This window comes from Aulonocara sp. 'chitande type north' Nkhata Bay, linkage group LG5 (assembly GCF_057382095.1).
Source record: "Aulonocara sp. 'chitande type north' Nkhata Bay isolate Kocher_YH1m ecotype deep benthic linkage group LG5, A_spYH_male_GT1.1, whole genome shotgun sequence".
Taxonomy (NCBI): Eukaryota; Metazoa; Chordata; class Actinopteri; order Cichliformes; family Cichlidae; genus Aulonocara; species Aulonocara sp. 'chitande type north' Nkhata Bay.
Genome location: NC_141348.1, coordinates 3035929 through 3054927, shown reverse-complemented (window position 1 = coordinate 3054927; position 18999 = coordinate 3035929). Strand labels below are relative to the sequence as shown.

At 40.8% G+C, this 18999-nt stretch overlaps 1 protein-coding gene and 1 long non-coding RNA gene across 13 annotated transcripts in view; one reads left to right on the top strand and one right to left on the bottom strand.

Moving 5' to 3' along the window:
• Positions 1 to 18999, bottom strand: part of LOC147329686 (NACHT, LRR and PYD domains-containing protein 12-like) — a 105397-nt gene that overhangs the window by 16471 nt on the left and 69927 nt on the right. For 9 of the 12 annotated variants that reach the window (XM_086290967.1, XM_086290971.1, XM_086290972.1 and 6 more), the window contains 2 exons: positions 18636 to 18809; positions 10197 to 10373 (listed from right to left, as the gene is read on the bottom strand). In XM_086290967.1, the coding sequence (XP_086147093.1) occupies positions 10197 to 10373; positions 18636 to 18809 (351 nt within the window). The remainder of the gene's footprint in view (positions 1 to 10196; positions 10374 to 18635; positions 18810 to 18999) is intronic. The other 3 variants (XM_086290973.1, XM_086290975.1, XM_086290979.1) reach the window with 2 other exon arrangements.
• Positions 8369 to 9421, top strand: LOC147329693 (uncharacterized). The gene is made up of 3 exons (XR_015128991.1): positions 8369 to 8881; positions 9037 to 9177; positions 9318 to 9421. It is a non-coding gene; the product is annotated as an uncharacterized LOC147329693 (long non-coding RNA).

The window sequence follows — 18999 nt, the reverse complement described above, 5'->3', positions numbered from 1 at the left end:
TTGCAAATTTAGCGCGGACCCTCACCCCTCCCTCCGGCTCCCACGGCCCCGCTGTCACCGTAAGACTCATACTCTTCCCCCACGTATGCTGCTATTTCCCCGCGCCCCAATAATTCTTGTCCTTTTTCTGTTGCAGCCTCCCACAGTCCCGTTTTCGGCGTTCCTGCGCGACTCATCTCCCGGTCCCTTGGTTTCTCGAGTTTCACGCGTGTTTTCCTTCTACCCTCCCGGGACACCTTCAGTTAAAATAAAGTTTATTTTCTCGTACTCCTGTGTGTGTTGGCTCTGCTTCTGGGTCCAGCTTGTGCGCTGAACTTCGGTTCATGACACTAATAGTTTTAAATAGAGCACCACAAACAACAGGTATTCCTTTAGAAATAAACTTTTCTTGTGTTACTTCTAAAAACTACAGATTCTTAACTCTGCAACAGTTAGACAGAGTTGGTTACAGTTAGGCCCTCAACAGTCAGCAAAACAAGTCATAAAACAATAAAAGAGGCTGCCTTATCAAGAGCATCCCAGCACTGTAGTTCCATTACAATCAGTTTCCTTTATTTTATCTTATCATGTCAGAGGCCAACTGAAACCAAGTCCATCTATATAAAAACACCCCATCAGACACACAGTAGTTTCCTCAGCACTTCACAATTCCCCCCAAGGTATAGCGTTTTAACTTTTTATTTTTTCGGATCCCAGACACAGCGGTGTGAGGTAGTTAGCACACAGTTTGGACGTGTAGAAAACATTGCTTGTTTGGAACACATCAGCAGAGAGGTAGAGTTCATAGCTGTTCATAAGAGTTTAATTTAATCAAACCTCATTTTACGGATCTAAGTGGCTCCTCATCACTAGCCAATTCACCATTTTATTTAAATATCTGAATTTTCGGAATGAGGATCCAAGCGGGACACAGAGGCTGCTTTAACGCACCAGAATGCAAATATAAATAAAAGCCTGACTATCCTGAGAGCCTAGCTGCAGCGAGACCTTTCTTTCACACGGATTCCTGGATGTGCGTTGGATCCGACTTTGCTACCCACACAGAGCGTTTCTGACAGTCGGGCGCTGCTTATACAATAGAGAAAAGCAACAATACACCGTGTTTCTCTGCTCCAAGGTAAGGATGTCTGTTATACCCAGCGCATAAATGTCTCTGTGTTAACGCTGATTATTCAAACCATGTTGAAAATGTGACACATTTGTTATCCAAAAACATTTCCTCTAAATTTGCAAAGTTACTGATTTAAAAATTATATTTTTGAATTTTTAATTGCATGACAAACATACAATAGACTCTTGAGCATATTTATATAGCTAAATACACAATGGTATAACCGTGCTAAATAAAAGAGGCCCAAGTACCAAAGCACTCTAATGCAAGCCTCTAAACTGCATGTTGATAAGTACATGAAGCGTACCTCTACAGCTGAAAACAGATTGTATCCATACTTTGAGGATCTGCTGAATTGTTTTTAATGGCACTTTTTTTTTTTTTTTGATGAACTGCGGATGATGATGAATTCCTCTTTATTGTAGAAACAGTCCCTAAGCTGTTGTTGCTCATACTTACTGAGTTCCCTAGCTACTTCCTTACTATGTCAGTAAACTTTTTGAAAAGGAAGCTGCTGTAGATTTAAAGAAACACCTTAATTGAAGCAAAGGCAAAAAAATTGGAATGAATTTTATGTGATTGTAAAGCCAACAATAAGTGAAAATCCAAAAACGCCTCCAATCCTAATGATCTCCCCCTCTCTCTCTCTCTGTGTGTGTGTGTGTGTGTGTGTGTGTGTGTGTGTGTGTGTGTGTGTGTGTCCTCACAGAAGGAAGGTCACGACAGGAGCTTTTTTCAATCAGTTTTTTACAAGAAGTGTAGCTCATACAATGGTATAAATGTATTATTTGCGATACTTTATAAATATGAACCTCTAAAGATTTTGAGTTCGTGCACATTGTGAATCAAGAATCTAAATATTTGTATCACAATGATTTCTATAAAAGCAATTTTGTTTATGGGGATAATGTGACAAATCTTTTGTGACCCTATTAATGATCAATGGTAATTGAAGAGGAACCCTGGCTCTGGACATTTTCATGACAAGTGACAGCGCTGACATCTACTAACGAGAGAACATGTTTTATCATCATAAACACGGTGATAAGACGCATCGTTAAAGCGTCACTTCAGTAATGTTGACTCATGTTTTTTAATAGATGACTTAAAACACTAAACTCTAATTTCTGTGGTTATTTTAAGTTTACAGAATATAACATGTGGTAAGACGACGAGTTTTACTTCTCATGTTATGTGTATCTATTTATCATGTATGCTACTTTGCTCTGTGGACTGTAAAATGTTTCATTGTGTTCATGAAATAAACCAGACTTTCACTGTCTGCATCTTTTACTGTTTTTCTGCTTTTGTTCACTCAAAGTTTGACAAAACCTACAGATATCCAGAGTTAACTCGCTAACAATGTGGAGCAGTCTCAGTGTATTTAGCTGCTTTTTCCCTGAACACAACCAATCGAGAGAAACGCCTGTAGGCCTCACTTTGGTCATTTTGAACGCTGAAGGAGATTTGTTCAATAGACACCTTATACTAGTGTTTCCTGCACTTAATCCATCACTACTATGTTCTATATAAATCCAGATTCCTTTTATAGTTTGCAGTGAAATTTGTTAAACCGTTGCTTAATGGGACAGAAGTACAAGTCGCTCTTTACTAACACATTTGTAGATGAGTTTAATGCTGAACAACACAGCTAGCAGTCTCGCACACTCTTTAGGTTATTCAAGTTTTGTGTGTGTAATGGTTTAGTCTATCAAACCTTACCCTTTTCTCCTCAGTATCACAACAGTATGACTCCCAAAGTACGGCTCAGTAAACAACCTATGATTCGAAAGCCAGAACAGAAAGATACAGTTGGAAGATGAATGATTGCGTTTTTATGATGTGTAGTAAAACGACCCCCTCTTCTTCTTCTCTGTGTTGTTCTTGTGTGTGTGTGTGTGTGTGTGTGTGTGTGTGTGTGTGTGTGTGTGCGTGCCTTAGAAGTCAAATAATACATTAGCCATACTTAAAAAAACATCTGAATTTCATTTAGAACTGAGATTCTAAGTTGTAAGGAGGAATCTTATGCACAGCCAGAAACATGTTTCCCCACTTTCACAATGCTGAGGTGCCAAATCCACAACCCCCAACAAATGGTTTATTACACGCAGGTGTGAAGGGCAAGCTTTACTTACACAGCCTCACACACAGTAGATTTTTAAAGTTTTTTTGGGTACAGTGGTTTAGCCACAGATGCAACATCCACTTTTGATAAAGATCACTCCACCTGTTTATTTCTTAAGAAATTAAGCATCTTTATTAAGCTCTTATTTATACATGTCTACACATTAATAGACACCGTGTGCTCTGAGACATTATAGTCTTCTACTTCTGCTTCCATCGGTTTGCATTTTAAACTCCCAACCTTTCAGGTTGTTATGAACGGCTTATATTTCTAACATTTTGTGATGTAAAAGTGAACCATGTTTTTTTTTTTTTTTAATTTTCTGTTTGATGGAAGGACTTAAGACACGAGTTATTTAAACAATTCTAAATGACCGTGTGATGGCCATAGTACTTTATGTGGGCCAAATGTGTTAAGGATAATGTTTATCAATGTAAAATTGCAAAGAACCTTTGAATAGATTATAACATTTTGTAAACAGATACCTCAGAAGCTGTACTGGTAGATCTATGTATGTAAGGTAAAACTTTCCACAGTACTTCCACTTAAGTAACTAAACACATAAAGTCACCCTTACCAATAATCCACTGCTCCTTGAAAAAAAGTAGCACAAACAGACAACTGACTGAGCAATGATAAGTAGAGCTACCCGAGGCCGATACTCAAGCAGAAGAAAATTAAAAGTTGTTGTTTTTGTGGCTCGAAAAATTTAAGAAAGTATGTTTAATAATTCAACAAGACCCGCACCTTCAACACATGTACATTCAAATTTTGGAACAGGCTCAACATTGCTGCTGTTCAATAGTTTTTATCCGTTTGAAAAAGTCATTTTACGGCTTTAATGTTTCCAGCTGATAAGGAGAATGAGTGCATTTCAAATGTGCGTCCAAAGGCTTTAAACATCTGCTTTGTCTGTAACGACAGTATCAAACTACAGAGCATTGTTTTTACTAAAATTCAACATTTTCCGATGAAAATTTGGCTACTTTTTTTTTTTCTTTACTGTAACACGCACCTCAATGCCATTTTTAGGATATTCTTGGTGATCACATTTTTTTATATTTATGCTTTTGGCACTGAGGGTATCTGATACGCATGTTGTCACTGTGTTTGTACTACCAGCTGTGAGGGCTCTGCTTTTGCTTTGAGCAGTCTGTTTTTATTTTGTCTCGTGAGTGTGTGTGTTTTTCAAACGAGATCCTCGTCAGTTTGATTTTGTTACCACAAACTTTGTGTGAAGTTCACAACAGAGGTAAAGAGATTTAAACACCCCATTTTAAGGAGGCAGGCAGGGGTTGGACCAGCTGCACAGGACAGGTGAAGCAGAGAGTGTCGGGGGGAGATGTGCAACAGAAGCAGAGGGAACATTTTACAAGATGATAAATGGCAGATTTAGATGATTAAGGATTTGTTGACAAGATTAAAAGACACGTCCGTCAGAGTTCAACAACATTACAGTTTGATTAAATAAAAAGGTTTTTAGACTACACAAGGTTCATTTTCTCCTCTGATAGTAATCATATTAAACATGTCAAGAAAGAAAGAGTATAAAGAAAATAGTAAATGTGTGTCTAATTAAACTCTTCCTGTGAGCCTTACATCATCCTTTAATATGTTTGGTGTTACAAACTTGAAGAAGCACAGAAAAGATCATCAGACATTAATCTAATCAGTTTTCAGCCTTCATTCATATTGAAAAGTTGAAATCTTCCCTGCTAGACCCAAGTGCAGCGTTTAACACCGTTGGCCAGAACATTTTATTACAGCTATTATTAAATGGAGAGTCCTCTTCACACACTGAGGTTAATTATGAAGCTCCACAGGCTTCTGTGCAAAGACCAGTTCTGTTTACATTATACGTGCTTTAGAAGACATAGCATACCACAGGTCAGCTCAGCAACATTTCGACTTTGGCTTGTTTTTTCTGGTTAACGTTAATTACGTAATTTAGAATTAAAGTTTAGTGTTTTTAGCATTTAGGATGGCCGTGGCGAGTAACTCAAGTGCTGTAAACATTTCATGAAACCTCATCAAAAGTTATCTGAGTTGGAAGGGTGGCTGTTAATAAGCCATTCTTAAGGAAGGAGAACAGAGAAAAATAAGGCTGAGGTGTGCCAAATTACACAAGAAATTGACTGGAAAAAGAAATCAGCTGTAATATGGCTTATGGAGTAATGAATCCAAATTTGAAATATGCATGGAAGAGGTCCGAAGAGAGATACAACAGTGAATGTCTATAGCCGTCTTTAACACAGCGTGGATACTCTACCGTGCTTTGAGGCTGGATTTCAGCCAGTGTTGTTGGAGCTCTTATCCAAATTAATCAAATTATGAATGTAGAAAAGTTCCACCAGATTTTGATCGACCATGTAATACCACGTAGTGTCTGATTGGCTTCAACTTCATTTTTCAGTACGACAATGATCGCAAACATACTGCCAATGTAGTCAAAGTATGCCTGGATGAAACAACGCATCAGTCATGGATTGATCTCTCCAGGGTTCGAACCTCAAGATAATCGAAGCAGTGTGGGATCATCTTGACAGAAAACAAAACAAAAGGCAGCCAGCATCCAAAGAAGAGTCTCGGATGTCTTTCAAGAAGCCTGCAGAACTAAGAAATTACAAGAAAGCTTACCTATTAGAGTTTAAGCTGTGTTGAAGAATGAAAGGCAGCTTTAACTGGACAAAAGGGGAAAAAAATCCCACATTGACAGCTAACTCAAGAGACAAAAAGCATTAGAACTCAAGTCATTACCTTACTTAAGGATAAATAAGTTAATTAATTACATTAATGCATAAGCAGAAAATAACCTACAGTAACTGCTTTGCGATATGGAAGTGCAAAAGACAACTGAAAGGGAGGATAGTTTCTATATATGTGGTTTCTATTAAGGGACAGAGGAACGATAAGAAACGATAAGAAATCAAGGACAAGGAGTGTGGTGTAGATAAGTGAGGAAATCCGATCATTACTACAAATTTAGTTGAAATTTAAATATTTTAACTATGGTGCCTCCTGTGAGGGCTGTCTGTTTTCCACATTCTGCAACGGTAAAATACGACTTAGAGGCGGATATTTGTTTTACTTTATGGGCAACAGTTGTTCTTGCTGTTGACAAAACTCGCCTCATGGTTGACTCTGAGAAAAAAACTCTTTCCCACAGAGGGGAATAAACTTATTCGAATATGAGCTTTTTTCCACTAAGACTTGTTTTATGGGGAGATGTACGAAATTATTTACCGGGTTACAAGCAATGATAATATCGGATGTTGACTCCTCAGCGTCATCATTTTCTGTCTATTGAGAAAACCCATTGTAAAAGTAATGAAGAAAAAAAACTCTTCCGCCGTCTCACTCCTCCTTGACCCGCGGGGTGTGTGTGTGTGTGTGTGTGTGTGTGTGTGTGTGTGTGTGTGTGTGTGTGTGTGTGTGTGTGTGTGTGAAACAAGATCGCCTGTCGCTGCAATTATGGTTTGTTTTTCAGTCTCTCAAAAGGAAAAGTAGTATTCACTAAGGGATAGTTATTCATTTTTTACACATAGGCAGCCTGTAGGTTACAAGCGGATAGAAAGTTCTTCTTTTCATCACAAGCTATGGTGTATCTTAAAGGTTTTTTACAGCGTCTGTATTATAGGAAAATAAAATACTATTGAAATCTCTACAGGAAGTCACTCTTTATTTCCATTACAAACGCCGGTGCAGCTTAAGAAAGTAAAATTACATCCGCTCTGTCTCTCTATACATCACAGAATCATCTGCTGCATCACCGCTGTGCTTCAGGAACCATACCCCTCCCCTCATGCTTAGGGAACATGACGCATCAGGTCTGAAAATGACTAGACACTTCCGGAGTATTTCCGGTAGGGTCATAAGGTCCGGATCGAGGCCTTCCATAGTAAATATGCTGTATTTGAATATGTCATATTCAAAGCCTTCTTCTTTGGGAGAGCAGATCTCATCGGACACAGGAACGCTGCTGGGCTGCAGAAGGAAATCCATCTTGTGTCTGTGCCTTAGAAATTGTGACGGACTCCACCTCTCTGCTTTTTTATTCCCCTCCAACAGATGGCGCGCTTCCGGAGGTTTCCCCCTCCCTCTAAAAACTTTTTTTCCCAACAACAGATGACGCGCTTCCGGAGGTTTCCCCCCTCCCTCTAAAAACTTTTTTTTTCCCAACAACAGATGACGCGCTTCCGGAGGTTTCCCCCCCCTCCCTTCTCAGGATGCAATTCGACACGCTTAGCAACAGATGGCGCGCTTCCGGGGTTCACCCCCCCTTCTCAGGAAGCAATTCAACACGCGGGGGGTTTCCCACCCCCCTTCTCCGGATGCGATTTGTCACGCATATTACACGCTTCCGGGGGGGGGAGGGGCGGGAGGTCAAAAGGTCGTGATTAGGGCCATCAATCACTTCGGATCAAATTTTGTCATAAGCTGTATGGGATTAACTCTCTGACGAGGCCTCCCTTGCGCAAATAATCGATCGATCGACTGTCTTGTTTTTTTCATGATGAATAAGTCTCTAGAATTAGCGGGGCTTGTGGAAACACAGACCCAACAGTGACAACTTTGCTTTTAGCCTTTAACCCTTCTTGACTACTTTTGATGTGGCCTCTATATTTTACCTTTAAAAACAGTTTATCTTGCCAATCTGTTATTTTCTCATTTTGACCAACTGTATCAGCACAATTTATCTAAATTCAGACAAAATTTAAAATACAAGTAGAAAGTGATATTTTGACTGTAAAAACCACACACATGTTTAACGAATCATCTTCATAACTTGAAATGCAAATAGAGATTGTACACTTTTAAAAATACGCACACGTTTTGCAAACAACAAAGTTATATGGTACTATTTACCAAAAAATGCAGCCAAGGCTCAGACGTTTTTCATATAATCATTTCAAACTATTTACAGAACAATCAGGTGTCAAACAATAGTTTGTGTCACTCTAACACATATGAGAACAGCACAGGGATAAACCTGCAGGTCTGACAGCAGGTGTGTCACTCAGCGTTTACACTGCAATCTGCCTTTGTTGGCTTTAAGGCAGCAACTGTGACGATCACTAGTAGAACTGACACACAAAACAAAACAACAGCTACACACTAAATACACAAGACAACAAACTAACTTGAGACCAAACACGGTAAACGTCACAAATCTCTCACGTATCAAAACTCTCTCTCTCTTTCGCTCACTCGCTCTCTCTTGCCGGTCACTCCTAAAACTTCCCCCTTTTGCTAAACAACCAAATGTCATGTTTCCATATCATTTTTGATTGGTCGACATGGTACATTTTCCCACCTATAGGGCTTTGGAGCGTGATGTCACGGGAGATGGGCCATGCCCCCTTCCGCCATGACAGTAGGCCAGCCAAAGGATACCATTTCAGCTATGGATCGTACGTGTTGTGTTGTCGGTTGCAACGTTAGATCACACGATCGTGAAGGCAAGAAGCTGGATAACGGGCTCTCTTTTCATCGTTTTCCATCCTGGAGGCAACGTGAGGGATCCCATGTATCCGATATTACTAAACAAAGACGTCAGGCTTGGATTGCAGCGGTGAGACGAGGGGATATCGAGTTCTCTGCAATCCCCAGCTTTTTGTTGGTTTGCTCACGGCATTTTCTTTCCGGTGAGTTCTAAATTAATTCATATCACTCTTGAAAGGCTTTTAGTGTTATTTTCAACGTGCTGAGGTCATAGATAATGAGATAAAACATGCTAATGTGTGATGCTGCAGAACCACATCATGTCGACTGAGTAGCTTATGATTTGGCATTATTGCAGGCAAACCAGCATATGAAATGGATGTAACAAATCCAGACTGGGCACCAACACTGCACATGGGGCATGACGACATACCTGTATCAGACTCGGACCGGCACTCAAGGCGTACGCAACGGAAGCGAAAAAGAGCACCCATCGGAGGTAAACAACCCCCCCCCCCTCTAAAAACATGCTAAATTGCTATCACTGTACACTAATCCGCACATAACTTCCAGATGAATCACACACCTGTCATTGGAATATTGGTGTACATTTACCTTATGTCTAATTTTATCTTACAGGCTTTCGTTATGCAGCTGCAGAGTCTGAAGGTGTGCCCCGTGCAGAAGTGATTGATGAAGATCTGACAGAAGACCAACAGCAAAATCACAATGTCATGGAGGCAGTGGTCAGCAGTTGTGTTGGACAAGTGGAGGTTGAGGTACCAGCTGCAAATGTGGATATACTGAAGAAATGTAAACCTTTTAAAATGATGACAGATTACAAACTCTCAGCTGTGTCTGTAATCAAACCTCTGTAACTTTGCTTCACTTCAGCAGCATCAGCTCATGTTCACATGTTGATTCATGGTTTGCTTCAGTTTTTGATGGACTGCAGAATATTTTGAAGGTTATCTGCTATAAAAAGCCAGAACAGGAAAATCTGCTTCATGTGTTTCTGTTTGATCCTCAGTGACTTTGACACAAAGGCCTCTGCTGTGATGATCACACCTCTGATCAAGTCTCACAGTGTCAGCTTTGTTTTTATACATATGGATATGTGCTGATAAATGATCAGAATTATAATATTTCCCACTGTCTGCTGTGTGCCGTGACCTTTGACCTGCTAAAGACAGTCAGCTGTGGATTATTCATTGTTGTGTCTGATACTTAGAACTGTGAGGAAGAACACTACACAGTTAATCAGGGTCCCCTCTCTCTGAATCAGGAAAGGTGGGCAGGCCGCGTGTGGGCCGCGGGCCATACGTTGAGTCTCACTGTTTGAAATGTGAACATTGTTCTGCTGCAGTCAATGGACTAAACCAGAGAAGAAGAAAACAGACTTTACCATGAAGATCCTCAGTGTGGATCAGTATAATATCAGCCTGATGTCTGCAGTTTAGTGTCAGCACAACTTTCACATCATATTCATCTCAGCACAACTAAAACATGCTGACTGACCTCAGAGTTTCAAGTCCACATCCTGGACTCTCCAGGAAACCACACAGATGCTTCACTCCTGAATCCTGCAGCTTGTTGTTGGAGCTCAGGTCCAGCTGTCTCAGATGGGAGGGGTTGGACTTCAGTGCTGCTGCCAGATAATCACAGCTGATCTCTGACAAACCACAGCCCCACAATCTGTATAAAGAATGAAAGATGTAAGTTTATTAGACAAAGTGTGAGCTTGAAATCATTCAGTGTTTCATCATCTGTTCAGAGCTGAAGAAGGTTCAGAATGTAGAAGTTTAGAAAATGGAAACTCCAAACAGCTGAAGCCAACAGGAAGCAGCTTCAAACAAACACAACAAGAGAAAAAACTCTGAATGTTTCACATTAAAGTCGTACATTTCTCATAAAAACAGGACAAAGACTTGAAAAAGTCGTGTTTTTCCTTCCAGGAACCACAAGGCTTCACTTTTAAAGGTGAAGTGTGAAAGAAATGGACATATTTGAAGTCCAACACCTTTTTCCAGTCACATTATTAAAGCAGACAAACTACAAGCTCATTTTCATTCCAACAAGTCATCTTCTGACCTGGACTAACAACACTGGTCTCTATGTGCAGCTGGCTGTGAGACCAGTGCTCAGGGAGCGTCTACAAAGTGCAACACTGAAAGAACATCGCACACTAGCTTTGTCCCAAAACGTCGGCTGCATCCTTCGGAGGACCCGGTATTCGCGGTCTACGTGGGCCGGGTCCTTCAAAGATCGAAAAGGCTGGAAGTGCGAGGCTGTGAAATGGGACGGTCCAGCCTTCAGATTTGCGTCACCGCTGTGTTGGTGGAGTTTAATAAACTCGGCCGTCTGCTCCTTGCTATCTAAAATATAACAGGACACTGGCGTAAATTCTCGACCGTCTCACACTTCTGTTTAATCAGTTTCCTGTTTAACGTTTATTCAGCTGTGTGAAAATCCCGGAGGAACTTTGATCTCAGCCAAACCGATTTACTCCGGAACAAATAAAACACAGAAAAAAGGCAAACAATTACATTTTTAAGTTATCCGAGTGACTTATATATCATGTTTAACCTGAGTAGCGAAAGAGCGGGGTCTGAAAACGATGAAGCCGGGCGTCCGCTGCTCTCGCCGGCTGGAGTGACCATTGAACCCCCCGGCTTGCTAGCGAGCGGGTGGGGAACAGACGTCTCCGAAAACGTCGGCACACTTTTGCAAATATGTGATGTCTTGATAAACCAAGCAGATATTTGAAGTTTACACAGCTACTTTCTCGCCTGAAAATATGTTAAAAGTTTATTTTGTGACCCAGAAAGATTAATAAGAGTAATTTGAAAACTTAGTAGCAGCCGCCATTGTTGGCAGCTGAAATTTGGCTGGGCCGCGTTATGAATTCTGGGATATGGTGGGCCACGAAGGACACACCCGACGAATCCTTCAAATTCGGGGAAATGAAGGACGCATTTGTCGGGCACATTTGAAGGAGTCGACAAATACGGACAGCCTTCATCGCCTGGCTGTGATGTAATCGGCCTTCAAATGCAGCCTCTGGAGGATGCAGCCGACGTTTTGGGACACAGCTACTAATTTGCTTCCATCATCCAACCTGAAGAGGAAACAGAGACGCCTCCCCTTCAAAGTAAAAGCTGCTCCTTTTGGACACAGTATCAAAGAAAGTCTACAGTATAACATAGAAAAGACAGAACAAAGTTTTGGTTGTTTTTAAATTGTGCAGAAATGAAACTACACTAAGCTCAATTATGTGACAGACATTTCATCCCATGTCAGTTTGGCCTCATCCTGGGCCGGATTATCCAGCACACACTCTGACCACAGGTCCATGTTGAGCAGGATGAGCTGCTGGCTAATCTGGAGGCTGTAGCAGCAGCTCACAGTCACAGTGGGTTTCCACTCATGAAAAAGCTCTGGCTGCTTCATTTCTCATCTCATATCAGAGACTTTAATGCTTCACTGAAGCTGTACTGTGATGCTTCCATATCCCAGTGAGGCCTCCATAATGATTTCAGCTGTTCTGTACACACACTGTGTGCCCTGTATGGCTCAAAGTCTCTGCAGCCTGTTTTTATCTGCTATCATCAGATCTTCATCATCCTCATTCACATCCCTCACACACTCTACAGCCTCATCAGCACTGACTTCATCTTCACTGACTGATGGAGCACAACATGAACCTGTGGAGGCTGAAACACTGTCCTGTCAAACATCTCCCCGTCACCACTCCACTTCTGTCAGCCTTTAAATGAACCCTGCTCAAGTCTGTCACTTCTGTTTGGAGCCAAAAGAGGTTAAAGATTACGCCACTACATTCTTGTCTAGAAAATATTAAAGTGTATTTGGTGACACACAAAAAAGGGTAAAAGTATAGTTTGGGTCCACACATGTCCAAACCCTGGTGTGTAGGCCTACTTAGTATTGAGAAAAGCCCACTAAAAGAACGCCCACCAGACCAAAGCAATGGTTTTGACTTGATCAGCATTAACCCCGCCCCCTGACTTTGATGGGTGAAGCTGACAAATAAAATGTATTTATGAACAGCGATGCAGGGCCAGGAGTAGCAACGTGAATTAAATAAATACATCATTAAATAATTCATTAAATGTGTCAGTAAAATAATTAAAATAGAAAACAAACCAACAAAATATGTAATTAACTAATTTGAATTGTACATAAATACATAATGAATTATTTTAAATGAAATTAACCGATAATTCATTGTGATTTTGTTTTGTGTTTTGATGAGCTAATAATCAGCTCTCTTTTTCTCATTGTTGTTCTAAGCCGCTTATCCAAAGGTAAGGCACTACCTGTTGAATTATTTCCAAAGTGTGCCAAATTGGACATTACAAATTAAAGTCTACTCACTGAAATTACTGGGGAATGTCTGCTTTGATTTTGATGAGAATCTCATGACAGTACTGAGGATTTAATGCAGTTGGACTGCTAAAAATGATTGAATGCGGTTGGACCGCTAAAGGATTTAATACGGTTGGACCGTGGAAAGCAGTTGGACTGCTGAGTGATTTTAGTATATTAGGGAATTTGGTTATTGTTTGGGGTGGAGCCCGTATTGGTTATAAGGTTGGACCTGCTTCAGTCTTACACTTTTTTGGCTGTTTTACTGTTGTTCCAAAGTATTATAAATTATTCAAGAACGTCAGTTGGACTGATAGGAAGCGCAGTGCTCAGAGGTAACGCTTGCCAATGCCAAGGACGCTTAGGCATTGTCCTCGAAGAGGGATAGTCAGTTGGTCACTGTGGAGCTTGGGGCACTCCAGAATAACTAGGAGTTAGAGTCTCCTTACCGTTTGGAACGGTAGTCTGCGCTTTTTTGGCCAGCAGAAGTTGGACTTCGGGCGTGTAACTTTAACTTAAAACTTCGGGGTAAGCCTTGGCTGTGAAATGCCAAAAATAGAGCTTCAGGCAAAGTTTGGGTTGGTTGACGCTTTTAAATTGAGTTAGGGATTTTAGAGATGAGGCCAGAAACTGTTGGACAGATACTGGTTAATTGATCACAAAAAAGTTGGACTTTATCGGTTGGACCGTTAACTTAAATTTGTCGAAATTGTTTAGGCGCTAAAGCTGACAGATGTGACAGTGGTTGTAAATATAAGACGTCTTTGTAATATAAAATAAGAGATCTCTGTGTGAAAGGAGTCTGAGGCAGTGCTGGAGCTATTTTTAGACTGTGTGTGTGTGAGTGTGAAAATGCAAATTAGTCAGCAGTGAACTGTTTAAACCACAGTTGGTTTTACAAATACTGCTGCAAACATTGTTGAGTGTGTGTTTAAGACGCCATTTATGTTCATTAGAGGGCTATAAATAAAGTTTTGAGTTGCCGTAGTGGATGTATAGTAATTTACTGAGTTTTGATATATAAATATAGTGAGTGCACTGTATATATTTAAGACTAACATATTACTTTTAGGAGTAACCTCTCATCAGCAATAAATGCTGGTGTGTTTTATTTTTTCTATTCTATGTGTGTGCTGTGAGAATTAATAGAGGTTTCAATTGTTTTCTTTGACTTGCTCTTTCTGATTATGAAAGGCATGTCTGAAATACTCTTAGGAAAGCGTGTTGTGAGTATATTCCTCAACTCTTGTCACAGTTTAAGTGTGTGAATGCTGTGAGTAGCAGGTTTTGAGTGATTGGGTGTGATTTGTACAAAATAATAAATAATAATAACACTATGAAAGTTGATAGTAGAGTGAGTGCAGAAGTGGAAGTGTGAGAGAAAAGGCGGTGTGTGTGTGAAACGATCTGACAAACGCAAAGAATTTAGTATATTTAGAAGTGTGTGCGTGAAATAAGGGTGAATTGTTTTAGATCAAGACTTAGTAAAACAAGAGTTTTATTAGCCTGTAAAAAAAACAAAACAGGAGAGATAGAAACAGAAAATATGGTTCTGAGCAGCTGCAAGGTTGACAGGAAATGGTGTGTGTGACAGGAACTTTGCATGCCCATAAAAGGAACTGACTGTGACAAGTGAGCACACAGAGAGAGAAACATACGAGTTAAACTCCAGGCAGATGAAGCAAATGGAGGTTTTAAGAAAAGAAATGAAAAGGATATTAATTGTATGCTTTAGTGTGTCAATACAGGTGGACTTCTTTCAACCTAGAATCTTGAGTACAAAACCATTGATTAACAGAATTGGGAGGAAAACAGGCCAGATTTTGGCTTAAAATTTTACAGCTTGACCTCCCACTTGTCCCGATCCTGAGAAGAAGCTCATAGGACAGTTAATCTCCTGATGAAGACCGACAGAACATCGTGGACTTCAAGAATTAACAGCAGGCAAAAGACAGTGCAACTGAAACTACACTGACGATACCAGCAGCAGCATGGAAGAAAAGCACGTGATGGAAAATGCACGGTGAACTGCAGGCTGGTAAGAACAGTGTGACATAACTGTTTAAAGACACTGAATGGGATATTTTGCCAGGCTGGGATTTAATCTAAAAGGAAAATACTGAAAAGAGCAACGGAGAAGAAACAGAGAAGAAACAGACTGTGTTTGCTGGGGATCACAAGACAACAAAGGACACTAAGAGAAGGGCACAGGGGCCAGTGGGAAGGTGAAGCCCAGACGAGTTCGACTGCGAGAATAGAGGGTACAATTGGGTTGAAATTGAAGCCGGAACTCAGGATGGTTTAGGGATGTCCACGTCACAAACAAAGAGGTAAACAAAAAGAAGGTAAAATAAAGAGAGAAAATAACTGACAATTACATTAATGAATAGAAGACACACATACAGATATTACATAGATTTATTTTTAGGATAAAGGGGAGAGCTTATACGTAGAAATGACTTTTTATACATATTGCATTTTGTGCCTTTAAGGGAGTTGTGGCTCAATTCGTCTCTTGTGGGTCACGAGCCTTTGGCTAGCGCTATGATTAGCGAATCTACTGTGAGGATGATATGAGTTATTGAAGGATTGCACACGCTTACAGACACAGAGTCCATAAACACACATGACAGTATTGATTCCAGGCAAAAGGCCTCAAATTAATTTAGCGTTTAACTGAACTTGAGCTGGCCCTGTAACAAGTGACAGAAAAGAGGAACTGAATAGGAGTTTCTTGCTTTAGAGAAGGACCAAAGGAAGGAAAGCATATATTTTGGTTAAGTCTGATAAACTAGAATGAGAAGGTATTGTTACATCAAAGGAGCAAGATGAAATAAAAAGGCTGTACCAAAAACAGGTTATAACATAGGAAATGTGAGTTTTAAAATGAAGTTAGTGTTAACACACAGGAGTTGTTTCAAGGCAGCGTTTAGCTATGATAAAATGTATGCAGGAGTAATTGCTTATATGTTTAAACTTAATTGATTAAAGTGGTTGTTTTTTTGGATCTTTTAGTAGAATAGGCGCTTATAATGATTTTCTTGTGAAAGGAGATTCTAGGTCAGAGTGGAGGCCTTGCAGCAGCGAGACTTCTGTGTACAGGATGTTGATGATTAGATAAGGCAAGCGACAGGAAACGCATGCAGGGACGTGAAAGCAGCGTTTTAAGAGTTTTAAAATGATGAGTAACGTTGAAGAATATATATAAATACAAGTCAATAAGTCAAGAAGATAATTAGGATCAGGCTTTTGATTAAAGAGTCCCAAAGATGATAAGTTAGGGAGGTGCAGGAAAAGGTGTTTGGTTTGCTTTACACAAGATCTCGGCGACCACAGGGGGGTGAGGATCCTGGAGGCCCGAGGCATGATGGACCACAAGAGAGGGACGCAGAAAAAACCTAATCTTACGCATGGAGTGTTCTCGAGGGGGAGCTGGTGTTTATTACTGGGCCACTTAGATGACATGAGGTTGTCTGATTTGCTGAGCCAGAGGACGGCTAGAGAGGGTCAGAGCGGGAGTGGTGACCCCGATGTCCATGATGCCATGGATGGACATGGAAGCAGCTGAGTGGGCCGAGGAGTGACCCAACACAATGTATTGTGACCTCTGGTGTTCCAGAGGTCGAGAGAGGGAGTATTGAGATTGGAGAGATATTTTGCTGCTATTGTTAAAGGCTCATGTTCTCACTTAGATCATCGATTTCTACTTGCATTTCTTTCTGGGAAAAATGGGGATTACTTTGAAAACAGGAAGCATTTTCCCCAATAAGCAGCCCTGGATTAGTAAATCACTCCAACATGTTCTCAGGCAGAAGAAGCTGTCTTGTTATGAGGGAGAGAAGAAAAAGATTGAGGCACAGAAACTTGTTGAAAGAGAGATAAAGCAGCTAAAATCAGGTGTAAAAGTAAAGCAGAGGATGAGCTGAATAAAGGACACTCAAGGCTGGCTTGGAAAGGAATGAAGTCCATGGTGGGGATGCAGAACAAGGAGCAAAGATGAATGTGATGCTGAATCAGCAGAAGACTTGGACTCATTTGATTCCAGCTTTGATATCATTGATTTCAATGAAGAGCTTTGTGATTGTAGCAAAGGGCTGGTAGCTCTGAGAGTCCCACTGATGATGTGTTTGTGTGGAAATCTCTTAGTGGGACCAAAGAGAGAAAAAGCCCTGGTCCTGATGCTGTGGGAGGGAAATGATTGAAGTGTGCTGTGAGGAACTGACTGGGAGATTTTCACACATTTTCCAGTCCTCCTTGGAACAACAGGAAGTTCCCAGCATATGGAAACAAAGGTTAAGTGTCCTATGGCACTCAGTGATGATGGTGCTGTGGCCCCACCACCTCCACCTCTTTGTAAAGGAACTAACTATAATCTGAAGCTTCAAATGGAACTAAGACTTCCTCCACTAGGTGGCAGTGTCTGATGAGAAAGTGTTAGTGGAGCTGGCCTGGAGTCAGAAACAGGAAGATGCAGGATTTGGGCTGAAATGGGGAAAAGTGGTTCGCACTAGTGCCTTAAAGCAAGAAGGTTGTAGGTTGAAGCTTGTTGGCCTTTCTGTGGAGGTTGGATGTTCTCCCACAGTCCAATGAAATGCTGCTTAGGTTCATTGGTGCTTCTAAATTGGCTGTAGGTGTGGATGTGAGAGAGTGCTTCTCTGTCTCTCTCTGTTGGCCCTGTGATGGACTGCTCACCTGTGCAGGTGGACCACGCCTCTTGCCCTATGACAGCTAGGGCACAGGCTGCAGCCCTGTGAGCCTAAGCTGAATAAACAGTTAGCAAAAATGATCCATAGATGGCCTGAAATCCCCCAGTTAGCAGTTTGGTAGATAGCTATGACATGCTAATCCCATCCAGCAGCTGTATTCTACCTGTAAGCTGATCCCTGCTGAGCCAAAGCACTTTTTCATATACAAATTACAACCTTTAATAGAAACCTATTGGTCAGCATCTTATTAGCCTGCTGTTAGCTTCATTCCACAGAAAACTGAGAGAAACTAACAGAGTTGATAAAGAATAAAGAGAAATGTGCTGATTTAAAGCCTTTGAAGTGCTTCAGATGATCTCTGTCCACTTCTGTCCACTCATTCATTCATGTAAGCTTTCTAATGCAGCTTTGATCTTCACAGTCTGCTTCATGAAACTCATTCTAACCCTGAATGTCAGAGTGTTCCTCCTTCTCTTTCCCATCATTCATGCTGGCAGTGGAGGAGATTTGGATGTTGGACTGTGTTTTGGATGATGTGTGTATGTTTGTGTTGGACTGCTGTCTGTAAAGCAAACGCACATTTTGCTTTGGATTTCAGTGTCAGACAGACTTTAAGGTGGAATGAAGAGTTGGAGAGTTTCACAGTGAATTATCCAGTGGAGGATTTTTCTTCTTCTTTGAAGGTTTGAAATGTGAACATTGTTCTGCTGCAGTCAATGGACTAAACCAGAGAAGAAGAAAACAGACTTTACCATGAAGATCCTCAGTGTGGATCAGTATAATATCAGCCTGATGTCTGCAGTTTAGTGTCAGCACAACTTTCACATCATATTCATCTCAGCACAACTAAAACATGCTGACTGACCCCAGAGTTTCAAGTCCACATCCTGGACTCTCCAGGAAACCACACAGATGCTTCACTCCTGAATCCTTCAGGTTGTTTCCCCACAGGTCCAGCTGTCTCAGATGGGAGGGGTTGGACTTCAGTGCTGCTGCCAGATAATCACAGCTGATCTCTGACAAACCACAGTCCATCAATCTGTATAAAGAATGAAAGATGTAAGTTTATTAGACAAAGTGTGAGCTTGAAATCATTCAGTGTTTCATCATCTGTTCAGAGCTGAAGAAGGTTCAGAATGTAGAAGTTTAGAAAATGGAAACTCCAAACAGCTGACAGAGTTCATACGCCTTTGTCAGGGTCAAATTCAAGCAAGACCATGTGAAAATTA